Source organism: Rhea pennata, chromosome 2, assembly GCF_028389875.1.
Source record: "Rhea pennata isolate bPtePen1 chromosome 2, bPtePen1.pri, whole genome shotgun sequence".
Taxonomy (NCBI): domain Eukaryota; kingdom Metazoa; phylum Chordata; class Aves; order Rheiformes; family Rheidae; genus Rhea; species Rhea pennata.
Window position 1 is genome coordinate 50,682,068 of NC_084664.1, and position 13,898 is coordinate 50,695,965.

A 13,898-nucleotide genomic window follows, 5' to 3' on the forward strand; every position below is an offset into this window, starting at 1 on the left:
TCTTTCTAATATAAACAATCCAAAAGGATATGGTAGAATATTAGACTAAAGCTCTGTGATCTGCACTAGATTCCATTAAGCTTCTGGATGGAATTCAAGGTATTAGTTCTAATTTAGAAATCCCTAAATGGTTTGAGATCTGCTTAATGGGAGAGGTCACTTCTCTCCTTGGGCCATGCCACAGCTGAAGATCTGGAATTCCATGAAGATAAGTAAGGCAAGGGGTGCCCAGCGAAGAGTCCTTTATTTTGGAAGTAATTTGGGGGCTTTTGTAATCTTATGGGCATGCTGTGAAGGCTGTTTTCCCCTCTTCTTGTTGAATCGGTCAGTTGAGGTGTTTGTATTTACAGGCTATCGTTTATCATCGTTGTTATTTTCCATTTATCAAATAAATGCTAAAAGGATTGAATAGGCACCTGTAGAAATGTTTTTTTTTAAAAAAATAACTAATTCAATAAAATATTTTGAGCTCCACCTCATTATCATTTTCCATGCCTTTAATTATTCTTGATTCCTTGTATTAAGCTTGCTTTAGTGCCTTTTTTTAAGATGTGGTAAAAGTAACACATACCACATTCCAACAACACATATTCCAAAGCAGGATGTAACACTAACATATATGCATCTTTGTATTGTCCATCCCATCCCATAAACATTCTAGCAACTTCTCTGCTCTTTTTTTATCTATAGCTGCAGATTGGCGGAGGTTTTCTTTGTAGTGTCCATAGTGATGTTCTCATTCCTTTCCCAGGCTGATAGAAGTAACTTAGAACACTGTAACATATTTTCAAATGGAATGTGTATTCCTCCTGACTGTAATTATCTTTGCTGTCCATTTGTCATCATTATACTCTAAATTACTCTATTTCCATTACTCTAAATCCCTCTGGAAATCTTCCTATTTATTTGGGCTTGTCTACCTTGAATAACTTTGTCTCATTTGTATATTTTGTACTCCACTGTTCGTTTCCTTCTCCAGATATTTAATAACCGCATTGACTAACACTGAAACAACTATAGATTTTTTTAGGCACTATACTTTTCCTTTTTACCCTCAGAGTCAGAAATATCCAGCTCAGCGAGCCAAGTAACATATATTTGCTCGGCCATGGGTAAAATAGTCCCAGAGAAGAGAGTTATCAGATTCCAGCCTACCAGGGCTCTGAACCCTACTACACTTCTTGTTGAAGTTCTCCAGCAAACTTCAGATGTGTTGGCTGCACAGAAACTCAATTCTCATCAGCTCACTGGTGAGCACTGATGTGCCCTCACAGTGTCCTATCTCTTAAAGAGTTCGGAGTCTCACATATTAAGGTCAGGTTTATTGCCAAGAGTAGGGAAAGATGGAAGGGATTAAAATCTTCCTTCCTTCCTTCTCATTAGTATTATGATATGTATAATACGTGTATATTCTCAGTCACGGAAAAGGTTGTAGCACCCTGGCTGTACAACACCATGACTGTATCCACTCTTGATATTGAAGATATTCAGAGATAGTTCCACAGCTGATATGTTAATAGTTGTACCTCTAGTGCCTACAGTAAAGAATGGAAGATCGGTCAGAACTAACTGCTGGTAGTACTTAGACAAGAAAGAAAGAGACAGCTCCTTCTCCTACCCATTGCATCCACACTTCTTCCTTCCTTAATACAGAGGCTGTATAAAAGAACCTGTACAATAACCTTGCCATGAACTTTTTAGAGCTGGATATGGTTTTCCTGGCTCTCTAGCCTGCATGCCATTTCAGGAACTGGGTTAAGAAGAAAAAATTTTGAGGGCTTGATCACTGTCTTATTTTTGGATTTTTTTTAATATCCAAAAGCACAAAAAATATTTTAAAGTTTTTTTTCACCTAGAAAAAAGAGGATGCCCAGAAATAACTGCTTAAGCTGGAAGTTATTTGAATGTCACCTTTCATTAATAGCAACAATTCTCTCTTCTTTGGAAACCGTATTTTATAACTAGACATACATAAACCCCAATGCTTACTTAAAATAACTAATAAGTGTAACCAAACCTAATAATATTCTAAAGCTTGGGAACCTAGGAACAGTATCCTTACAAAAAAAAAGCTTTATCATCACTGAACATTGATGGTAGATTATTTACTATGCTTTATTCACGAGAACTTTGTAAAGCACAGCAAGGGAATGAATATATCGGTTATGGTACGGTTGAATGGCTGGAAAGCCTACTGAAGGAAAGATCCAGCAGTGAAGGCTGCGGGCTTTAGTTCCTTCTGCTCCTTCTGGGAAATTCCTGTATGGCTTCAGCTCCAGTGACACAAGATGTTTATGCCAAGAGAAAGAACCCTCAAATCCTTCATTTTCTTATATTAAATCTTCTGTGATGAGGTCTCGTTGGCTATAAAATGTTGAGCATCTGTATCAGTACCTCAGGCATGCTGAGAGTTCTTTCGTTTTGAAAGAAACTGGGCAGCTGGGGTCCAGGTACTTGGCCCAACACTGCACTGTGCAGCAATATGTGAGCAAGCCTGGAATGAGTTAGTTGGAGTTCTGGAAGTTTTCACCACAGTGTAAAAGGAGAACGTATTAGCCAAGGCAGACTGCCATGGTTATATCACCATGCTGCTTCCTGACACGCAGCAAGCACGTATGCAGACGTATGTCTTTAAAAGCTTAAATTGCATTGAAAGTTATTGAGACTACTGGAATATTCATGAAGGCTAACTTTAGACTACTGAAGCTTTGATCAATACAGAAAAAAATATTTCTATCATAAGGCAATTTGGATAAATTAAATTCCTGTTTTTAACTAGCCTCTGAAGAGTGCTGCCTGGAGGGACTTTGTCAGGCCACCAAGGCTAATGCCAGGCATGGTGAATAGCCTCTCTGAGTCTCCTGAGACCATGGTGCTTCTCCCTGGCAAAACAAAGCATCGTAACCCCCATGCGGGGTTACCTGAGCTAGCTTGAATAATACAGTTCAACATGTCAAGTAGGGCCATCAGCTCTTCTCAACAAATTATCTCCCATGTTTTTATTATCACTTCTAAATACATGTAAAGTCATCCCTATCTAAACATACGTATTACCTATTTAGTCATGCTTAAACATCTGAGACAGATATTTGTTTTCTGTGAAAAGCTCAGCAAACAGAGCCTGAAATAACAGTCAGTGGCAGCACTGATGCTGACTTCAGCACTGTGTTCACAGGCTGCAAGGTCTTTTAGGGCTCAGCACACAATAGCCTCGGAAAAAAAGGAACAGAGACAACATAATTCAAAAGGAAAGAAGAAGAGGAAATTATCCTGAATCTATGAACTGTGTGATCTGAAATTGATAAATATTTGTTTATCTATGATATTAGCCACACACAATTGATTTTGCGGAGGCAGTGGCATATTTAAGTATATACCACGGTGCTTGAATTATGGCTAGTGTTTCTTGGTAATAACCTTAGCCAAGGAGGAAAATTTGCTTGACAACAACCACCCATACTTGTTAGAGAGGATTATGCTGTTCTCCTTACCCAGTGGAGCCATCAGCCAGCCATCCTGTGGTGCAGCCAGCAAAAGAACAGTCCAGAACAGCCCTTTTCAGTTCTTCTGCGATTGCTAAGCGAGCACCCAGGTCAACACATGCTTTCTCAGCCTCAGCTAGGTTCAGACCCTGAGAGTTGTTCTTGGACTCAAGTGCAAACACCTTCCCTGCAGCACCAAGAAAGGACATGTCACTCATCATGGTACTGTACTCAATGCACATTCAATAAATACATTGCAAATTGCCAACAAATAAAATCATCTTGCTTTTGCTAAGTCCATTTTAAAGGATAATCTATTTCTTGTAATTAATAATTCTTTCAACACTGTAAACACTTCTATCTTAGCTTTTCTTTTAATTGCGTTAATTAACTGAAAAGCAAGTATGGCCCTGTGAGAAGCTTGTCTGGCCTCTCTAGGTCTGTGCTTAGGATCTGGAGAAAGAAAACAAGGACACTCTCTCTTATGTGTACATATATAGTCAAAGTCAGAACATCTCCCTTAGGTTATGACACTGGAATTCATTACTAAGCATGTTACAGTTACATTTATAAAAACAACTATATGTATAAAATAAGCACAAATCTAAAAGCCAGCATTGCAACTTGCTCTTCCATTTCAGAAATAAATTTATACTCATTCTCTAAAATCAAAGTCACGTAAATCTATGGCAATGTGTGCCTAAACTCTGCTGTAAAGCCACTTTGTTTTCATATCTTTCTAAAAAGACAGAGGGGATTTTTTTCTTAATGGAAGGCTTTTTTGAATGATTGTGACAATAGATTTAGCATAGCAGTTCTTCGTGTTATTTTTTTTTTCAGTTCAGTTTATTTTACTTTAATTTATTTAACACTGTGAAAGTTGTAAGGGTGAAACTTAGAGGTTTTGGCAACTGGAAACAGGGCAGTTAGGGTTTTGGCAATAAAACTTGAGAAGTTACTGGGTTATGGAATAAACACTCGCTGCCTGTCTCCAAAAAAAGCAATAAACAATGAGATAGCTTACAGTGTTGACATTTAAATTGCCATAAGTAATTTTGGAAGATAACGCCCCTCAGAATACTTCCTAAAAAGCTACAAATTTATTTCAAAGCTACAGAGTGAGATTGCTTGCAGGCCCCCGAAGATGGCTTTTGAGTAGTGATCATTCAGTAAATGTCTGTTCATTCGATAAATGTCTGGAAACACTTATTATGTATTATTTTGAAAGTAAATTAGTGGCAGTGGTTGTATGAATGCATAGCTTCCAGTACCCAGAAAATGTTTGTTATGTATCTAACTTCACATTCATTGGATATACTGACAAGGGTCAGGAAACCTTCAGCCTGATTCAGTCTGATTCTGTGCCAAGGCTCATCCCCACCACGTATTACTTCAATAAACCGATAAATCTAAAGCTAATCCTAAATATAGGGAACTCATATAGAGAGTAGGTCTGTAGCTGACACCACACTTTAACCCACTGAAAGAATCACAATCCTTACAATGAGAAATACAAAAACTGTCTTTCAAGTAAATATGTCATCTATATCTGCAAACAGATAACTATCACAGATAGCTATCCTGATAAAAATTCCTATTTTGGTGAGAATTATAAATATGCACAGTAAGAAGCCCTTCTGGCTTAGGAAATAGCAACCTAAATAAGCAGGACAAGTAGTGATGAGAAGGAACAGGAACACAAAATCCCCAGAGCAATTTTCTTAAACAGTAGCAGTAGCTGATCTAGGAACAGAATCCAGAAACACGGACCAGTGGCATAATCATTAGACTATGGGGAGGGTGTTGCTAGCTTCTGAGGGGAGTTCACACATAGCAGTAAAAAACCAAGCTTCTACACTCCTAAGTACCAAAACTTCAGGATTGTTTGCAAATGTCCCAATTAAAGCACATGCCCATTATCTAGTCAGCTGTTTCTAAAGCATGAATATCTGTAGTAAATTATGCTTGGGGTAGGGAGAGAGATAATATGAGCAGATCACTTTAAGCAGCCATTTGGAAGTAGTGGAAACTTCCATTCATGTAGGTAAGCAGAGTTTAACTAAAATGCTCAATCAGATCTTTGTTCCACTTAGAAACTTGTCCACATTCAACATTGCACAGTTTGAGAGTCAGAAATGAGATGCATCATCAGAATCATATAGGACAAGTTTGTGCAGCATCTGACTTGATGCATAAATGTTAGTTTTTCATGGCAGGAAGCCCTGTTTTCCAGTCATTCATATTTTAGTGAGAAGACTTAAAGAAAAAGAAAATCATTAAAGGACCAAGTTCCATTAAGACACAGTTAGAAGAAATGAGGTTCATCATTTATTCTTTTTACCAATGAGAGCCAATTACTTTTTTACAGGAGTTTAGCTAGCCTGAGGCTGAGACAACATTTCTTATCTACTGTTATGCATTTGCTAGCACTTAAGGCAAATTAACTTTTTACTAGAAAAAATGAAGATGCTAGTTCCAAACACAATCTCGTCCTTCAGAAAGGTATCTGGGATGTCCAAAATATGTAGACAAATGGGTTTTAGGGTAAGCTAGAAAAGACTTTTTGGTTGGGAAAATTACAGTGAACTGCTTTATAGGAAATTCTGGTTAGCCAGAAGTGGATAAAGAAGGTTGACCTGCTTCCCAGACTGACCTGTGAATCTTCTCCAAAGCGTCAGAAGTTTTATGGCTATCTGCCCATTTTTTAACATGCGGCCTCAGTTTTGCCTAGTTTGTTACTAAAAAACATAATAGGAAGAAAGATTCCCTTATCTGACACTTGACCAATGAAACTGTTGGATCCTCAGCAATTTGAGTAAAGTCACTTTACTGAGGGGTATTTCGATAGAAATATAGGAGACATACTAGCATGATAGTAGGAAAAAATACAAAAGCACATCAAAATAGGAAATTCCCTTATATAAATAAGAACAACACTGAACTTGAATTCTGCACCTTACAATGCCATTGCTAACATGCTTGAGATACTCATACACAGAATTTTTCTCACTTATACCGCAAAAGTGCTACCATTTTCAAGCTGGAGTTCTAAGGGTAGTGGCTGAGTAGTTTGAAGATTTTGTCATTGCTGGTTGCAATGACAAGTTAGAAAAAAATAAAAGAAAAATAAAAGATTTCTCTCAAATACTTTATGATGCTGCAGTCAATTTTAGCAATGAGGCTGTAAAAAATTCAGATGGTATCACTCCAACGGATGTATTGTCATTCTGTTTAAAATATGAGACTGTGCCATATTTCCATAAGGCACAGCAGAGAAGTATTACAGCTCTTGTATTTATTTTTCGCAAAGAATGTATTATTCTTTTGTTTGTGGTGGCTTTGAACTGCCACTATGTTTGAGCACCCTCTCAACCCCCTTCTTCCATTTATGCCCCGTAACATTTGCTTCCTGTGGCCTGATGACAAGAGAGGTGGCATGGAAACTTGTTCCCAAAATTGAACATACTTCTCTGGAACATTTTCAAACAAATCTGGCCTCTGAGGTATCATGATCGAGCCAGAAATTCAAGAAAAGTGGTCTTTCTCAGAAGACTTTGTGTACATCTTGAGTTTATCAGGTTCAGAATGAAAAATGTTCTTGTCATAGTAACTTTCTTCAGGTTCCCCTTTGAAACCAGTGAAAAATTTTAAGTTCAACGTAAGGCATAAATGCAAATGTAAGCAAGGGGATGATGTCTAAATTCCCTACAGCTTTGGAAAAGCTAAGCTCATTCTTTGAGTGAAGCTTTGGGGTAAATCTTCCTACTGTTAAGCAATAGTTCGACTCATAGTTATCAAGCAAAATTCATGCCTGAAACAAAAGACAGTCTTTCTTTAGCAAGTAATGAAAGACTTTTTAACACAGGCAGCCTCTACTCTCAACTGATTATTGTTACTATAGAATTTTAACTACATTTTTTATATATTGTTAAAAGAAATAATTTTATTATGTTTGGTACAAAAACTGTCAACAAGCAGTAATGAATATAGTTTTTGTTTAAAAGTACTGAGTGTAGTCTTTCTAAAAACAAATCCATAGGAGCATAAAACTCAAGGCCAAAGATTTGTTTTTATCACCTTGTTTGAGTCCCTGCATAACATAGACTGTAGATTTTCCCCAGTAATTCCAGCACCTAGTCCAAAAATTCGTGGTTGAACTACAGCATGTTTTTTAGAAAGGAATCCAGTCATGATTCAACGACTCCAAGTAATGGAGAATTTACAGCACACTCCATAGTGAACTGTTCCAATGGTTCATTACTCTCACTCCACCTTATTTCCAGTTTCAAATTTTGCTAAACTCAGCATCTAGCAACTGGACCTTATTATGCTTTTGTGACTGAAGAGCTGTCTACAGTCAGATATATGCAAGCTTAAAATGCAAGCTTTTAAAATAAAAACAGGCCAAAACTTGGTTTTTTGTTTTTTGTTTTTTTTTTTTTTTTTTTTTTCTGCTAGGAATCCCAGTGGAATTAGGAGGATTTTCTTGGATACCAAGAAGAGAGAGCTTGGCTAATTTATTCTAATACAATAACAGATACAACATGAAGTTCTTTTGCAGAGTATAGGCAGAGTTCAAAATCCATTAAAGTGAGTTCAAAGTCTTCCACATCTTCAGCAAGATTTGCATCATGCTTGAAGGAACATAAAATTGCATAGCCAAACATGCTTTAAAATAATATCCCTCAAAAATAATATAAAATGAAAGCACTTCAAAAGGCACACCCAGTGTGTGATCTGATGGCGTGATACTTAGTGGTTCAAATGATAAAACCTAACCACTTTCAATGTATTGGAGTAGGAGTTGCCTTTTTGGCCTCTGATTTATTTTTACTTAAATGTTAAAATCTTCAAATTGAGGTAAAACAGGGTGGAGGAAGGCAAGAACTATTCTGTGCTTTAAGAACAATTTAATTTCTGTTTCTATGGCTGTGTGTAACAATGGCTTTGATTGTAGTATTAAGCACAGAGAATTCAGTAAAACTGTGCAAGTAGAGACAGAAACTTGGGTAATTACCAGCTCCACTTAACGTTCATGAATGTAGAGTTTATTTCTGTGAGGAACTAAAATGAATGATGTCTTACTAAATTTAAATCTCTTAAAATATTACATCATGAGAAAAATAGCAAAACTGTGGAGTGATCTTTGAGTTCCTCCTCAGCTAAACTCATTTTGACCTTAAATTTTAATTTGAATAAAGGCTTTAGGATAAAATAGTTGGAATTGTTTATGTGTGTACTTTTGCAGCACATAAACACATTTGCTCTGTTTTGTAAATTGGGAGCCGGAAATGCTTACACCTGCTACTCCAATGCAAGTGTATAGAGATAGCAGAAAAGCAAAGCATGCATTTTCTTTCTCTTCCTTCATCTTGTTTTATGTCTTTTTTGTAAAGAAAGAGTATTGTAGGCTTTTTTTCCCCTTCCCCCTTAAAAATCTTCTAGTTAATACATTGCACACCTAAACAGCTCTTAACACAACTTTCTGGGTTTTAATTCTTTCTTTCTTTTGGGACAAGGAGTAAAGTCCTTTCATTTTTTCCTGATTAAATATGTCTATTAACTACTTCTGTCCCCTAATTCCTCTGATTTCTGCTTAGCAGGGGGCTTATAGGGAAGTCCCATGCTCAAAGCATTGAGTCTAGCCTGCCTTCTACAGACGCACATGTGTTCACATTAAAGTGATGGCAAGACCATGATATATTCAGAAATACTATCATCCTAGCAAAGTTCTGACTTGGAATCAGTTATATGTGGTTCTAGGTCAGAACTAGGTAGCTCAGCTCCTCAGGTAACAGTGCCTAGCTTTCAGGGTTCAGGGTCCTTTCACTTGCAACCTCTGTAGCCACTATGTACGGTCACTGCCAAACAACCAGCTCCAGCAATACGTCTAGAAGTTGGTCAATAGAATAACTTCGCTCTGGAACAATCTGCAAAGTTTTGCAATTACAAAGTTCGTTTTTTTCACTTCAAGAGCATATTAATAAATTAGATTACTTGCCGCCTTTCCCTACTGCCTTGCTCTTTTGCAGAACAAGTATTCTTATGAAAATTATAGTTGATACGTAAGGATATTTTAGCAGCAGTGAAAAGACAAAAGGGGAAGTCAAAAAAAGCAAAGGTAATTCCTGTACAGGGTTCATGAAGCCACTCGAGAGAGACAAGAGTCTCTCTTATTCCAGTGCAAAGGCAAAGAAATTTCAAAAACTGTGCATTTACAGTGCCATAACTGAGAACAGTCATAAGACCTGTTAACTTAAGAACCACATAATCAAAACCTTTGTTTTTAAAGAGGTGAAGCTGAAAGTTCATCTGGATAGACAGAGTTGCCCAGCAATGCTGGTACTGAGCTGCGTGAAGCCTGTGCGCAGAAATAAAGCTCTCAGTTCCTTCCGTTCCCCGGGCTGTAGCCCACCGGTTGTTACTGTCATGGCTGAACAATTTTTGAGTGTTGAGCTGTCTTTGCTGACTCCCTTCGCTAACCCATTCTACTCTCCTGTAACGCCGCTAACCGTAGTGGCATTACACACACACCCCAGAGGAAGGCAAAGCAGGGACAGCCCGTGGAGGAACCTCCTATCTGTCTGGCCCTGACCTCCAAAGCTATTAACAAGAACATTTCAGTTGTGAAAAATGGCAGAGCCAAACACAGCTAGATTTTATTTCAGCATTTGCCCCTGCCTTTATGGATTCTCTCTACACCATGGCAATATGTGTTGTGGTAAATATTAGCCAAAAGAGATCAATTAAGCTTCAAGGCTTTACACCTTCACCAGACCTCGACGGTCTACAGTTTTATTGTCTACCTATATCGTTATTTGTGTGTGAGATAATAAAGTGAAAGTTTTCCTCAGGGAAATACAGTCTAACCAGTTTCGGAGGTTTGTCTGTAATAGGGGCCAGTCTGAATTTCACAAGGTTTTTATAAGGTGAATTCAAAATCCCTTCAGCTGTTCGCAAAATATTCAGTTACTTTTAATTGTGTGTTACCCAGAATTGTCCCTTGTCGCTTTAGTGATATTTGCAGACATTAAAGAACAGCACAAATGTATTTTCACCTAAAACTTACACAAGTGAAAAGATAGGAAACTATCTGGGTCAAGCCAGAATCTGTTGCAAAAGAAAGTATTACTCCTGTTTTGTACTCTCAGATCTTCTTAAATACGTAAGTTTACATGTAATGGTAAAGTTTAATGTTCACATAAAGTATTTTCTTCTGCACGAACAAATAGTGGAACCAGATAGTTTATAGGACAGTGTTACATTTGTTTTCCTGAATATTACTATTAGGACAAACACATTGAACATGATGTTAATAGAGGATCTTTCATTTTTATTTACTTTCTAAATATCATTGTGAAAAATGTCTACCTACAGTACTAAAATAATGCTTTAAACTACTATATTATAATAATGCTCTGCAATTATAACATGCTTCAGATCTTCTACCCTGTAATTCTAATGATTTCTTTACCATATGTAGGTTAAATTTGACAAACAGTTGAATGACAATTAAAATCAGTCATGAATTCTGCCTTGAAATTATCTGCAACATTTTTTTCCTTTTCTCTCTTAGAGAATAGATGTTCTCTCAGAAAACTAACTGCTCCTGTCTTGTCACCTTTTCCAAATTCTGTGGAGAACCCTCTCTCATAAGCAGGCATTTTTTTCACCTTTCAAAAAGATTTTGCTAGTGAAGTTTTATTTCCTACAGCTGGAATTACAGTTTTGCCCATTGTAATAGGATGGAACTGTCTGACACCTTTCTTCTTCACTCTTAACAAAAAGTATTTCTCTTCAAATTTACAAGACAGAGTTCTGCTGTATAAATGGTATTTTACAGACTGGGAAAAACATACAGGCAGGATTAATTTGCCTTCTTTCCTTTGCCTCATTTTGTAATCAGCTGAAATAAATTTAGGCTAGAGAAGAAACACACCACAAGAACAAAAAGAAGAGCTTTTTATTGCCCTATAATGTTTAAGGGCTGCTCTCTGGAATAATGTTGCAAACTGACGGTAAGGGATTAGTGTACTGAAAAAAAAAAATCCTTAGATCAAGCGTAAATCTATCACAGCTGTGAAAGTGAAAAAATGTGGCTATTCAGCATTGCTCTCCCAGGAAAAGAGACAGTTGTTTTAAAAATAAATCCCATTTTTGCTAAGGCAATTTGATCGTCATTACCGTAAGCTTATTCGTTAAGAGGGGAACAGGCTACTGGAAACTCGTAAAGCGTGCAGCCGGTCGGGATTACCGTCAGCGAGGAAAAAGTCCCATTTCAAAGTGACTAGTAGATGGTGCTTCAGCCCCGCTCCTGTTCTGATCAGGTCACTTAGCAGTGAAGTGAAGATGAAATAAATTCACAGGCAGTAAGGTGAGCAGTTGCCTTGAGCGTGGGTGGTACTGAGCGAAAACGTTGTAAGGAAAAGCCTTTGGCGTCTTGTCTTCCCTTTTTCAAGTACCTGCCCGTGCTAATCAAGGTCTGGGGAGGGGGGATCTGAAATAGACGGCTGTGGAAGTTATCTGGAGAAAAGATATTTTTAATTATAAGGAAAGCTCTCCTAAAAAGTAACTGTTTCTTCTTATTCATGCTCTGGCTTTATTTTATTATTCTTATTTCCCCTGGAAAAGTTCACTATCCTGTCTTGTTGTTCTAATAAAATAATCTTAGCCTTCTGGGATCTTATTTCCTTTCTCTGCTTAACCCCAGGATATTTGCAGAGTCTCAAAACCTCTGAATCAGACGTTTCCTAACCCGACTGGGGCGTGTTTTTAAGTTTCTTAATAAAAAACAAGTTTTTTTCTTTTTCTTTCTTTTTTTTTTTTTTTTTTTTTTTTTTTTTTTTTTTTGTAATAACACATTTCAACACACAGCTTTCATGCCAGTCACAATAACCCAGCCCGAACTGAATGGGACTCACCATCAGCCTGAACGGAGATGATCCGAAGGATGAAGAAGACAGATCCCATGCCCTGGACAAAGGTGAGAGAGAAGCTCTGGGAGCCTGAAGCCATTGCCCTGCTATTAAGTTCTCAGCCGCAGGAGGTTGGCTGCAGGGGCTTTTTCTCTCCGCTCCTCTGCACTTCCAGCAGCAGGGTCTGTGGTGATGATTTCAAGGAGCCCTTTCCCTCGGCAGGATCCTGCGTCTTGGGTTTGCACTGAAGGCAGGAGGGATGGAAAAAGAAAGAGAGAGAGAGAGAGAGAGAGGGAGAGAGGAATCCTTCCCTTGGCTGGTGTGAAGGGGAGGGGAAGGGGGGGGGAATGTCCAGCCAGCTGGGGTTGGGGAGCGGTTTTATCCAGCCCCGTTTGCAGGGCAGTGTACATGGAGAGCTGGTGTGAAAAGTCACATTAGCCTGTCAGTAAATACCTAATGGATCACAGTGGAAGAAATGTAAAAGCCAAGAGGGAGAGGAAGGGGGGAAATGACAAGCAACAAGCAGAAGAAATCCTGACTGAAAGGAGAAGGGCAGCTAGATAGCTGGTGCTTGCGAGCGGTGAGTTTATGGACTTAGCTTTACATGTCTGGAGGGATGGGCTCCTATGTGTGGAGTGTTTTCTCTCTGCAACATGAGATCAGCTAGCATTACACTGCTTAGAGTTGCAGGTTAGGGTCTACTGCAGCAAGAGTGAAGGTCTGCAGGTATAGGGTGAGGAAAGGTGGCAAATGACGTGGGACCCAAATGGCAGAGTCTAAATGAAGATCAAGACTGAGATGGGCTAGTCCTACTATTTCCAGCCCCAGGTCTAGAATGTGTATGAGAAGCTGAAGGTCAAAACAGAAGTCCGTCAGTTGGTCCTTGTCAGTGTTCTTGCTCCAGATGAATGGGCTGGTGCTCATGAAGAACTGAATTCTCCAAACGAAGTTGATGAGAGAAATTTCCAGCTCCCATTAGCACTTAAAGTAGTGACATCTGTCCCTTATTCTCATTTATCCTAAATGAGATGTCCTAAATTTGTCCAAACAAAACTGAATAGAAATCCCCACAAAAGAGGAAATATACTGGTGGTGATGCCAGGATCTATTTCGCTAAATACATAAATGGAATAGTTTTGTGTTGCTGTTGGAACTGAGCAGAGCTCAGAAATGTTGTTTTCATATTCCCATCTTATTTTGCTTTTATTTCAGCTTCTTAAGATTTTTTCCCTTAGAAATTCAAAGCTGGGCAAAAATGTTCAGTCTGCTAGAAACTCCGAGCCATCAAGAAGAGAAATCGGAACCTGACCATCCCATTCTCACCAGCAAAGGCCCCACTTTCATAAAGGGCAAGGTGCTGACAGATGGTTGCAGACATATTCTGATATTGATGAGCTTGCAGAATATTAATTTCAGTCTGGCTGAAATGACTCAAGCTGAGGAACCTCTCTGTGTGACATCCAAGCAAGTAAATACTATGGTGCTAGAAGCTTTAAAAATC

At 38.3% G+C, this 13,898-nt stretch overlaps 1 protein-coding gene across 1 annotated transcript in view; it reads right to left on the minus strand.

Annotated features, from left to right (window-relative positions):
• Positions 1-12,642, minus strand: part of SUSD5 (sushi domain containing 5) — a 43,618-nt gene extending 30,976 nt beyond the window's left edge. The window contains exons 1-2 of the mRNA XM_062567891.1: positions 12,404-12,642; positions 3,492-3,669 (exon numbers count right to left, since the gene is read on the minus strand). Coding sequence (XP_062423875.1) covers positions 3,492-3,669; positions 12,404-12,497 — 272 coding nt within the window. The 5' untranslated portion in view covers positions 12,498-12,642. The remainder of the gene's footprint in view (positions 1-3,491; positions 3,670-12,403) is intronic.
• Positions 12,643-13,898: the final 1,256 nt, after the last annotated feature.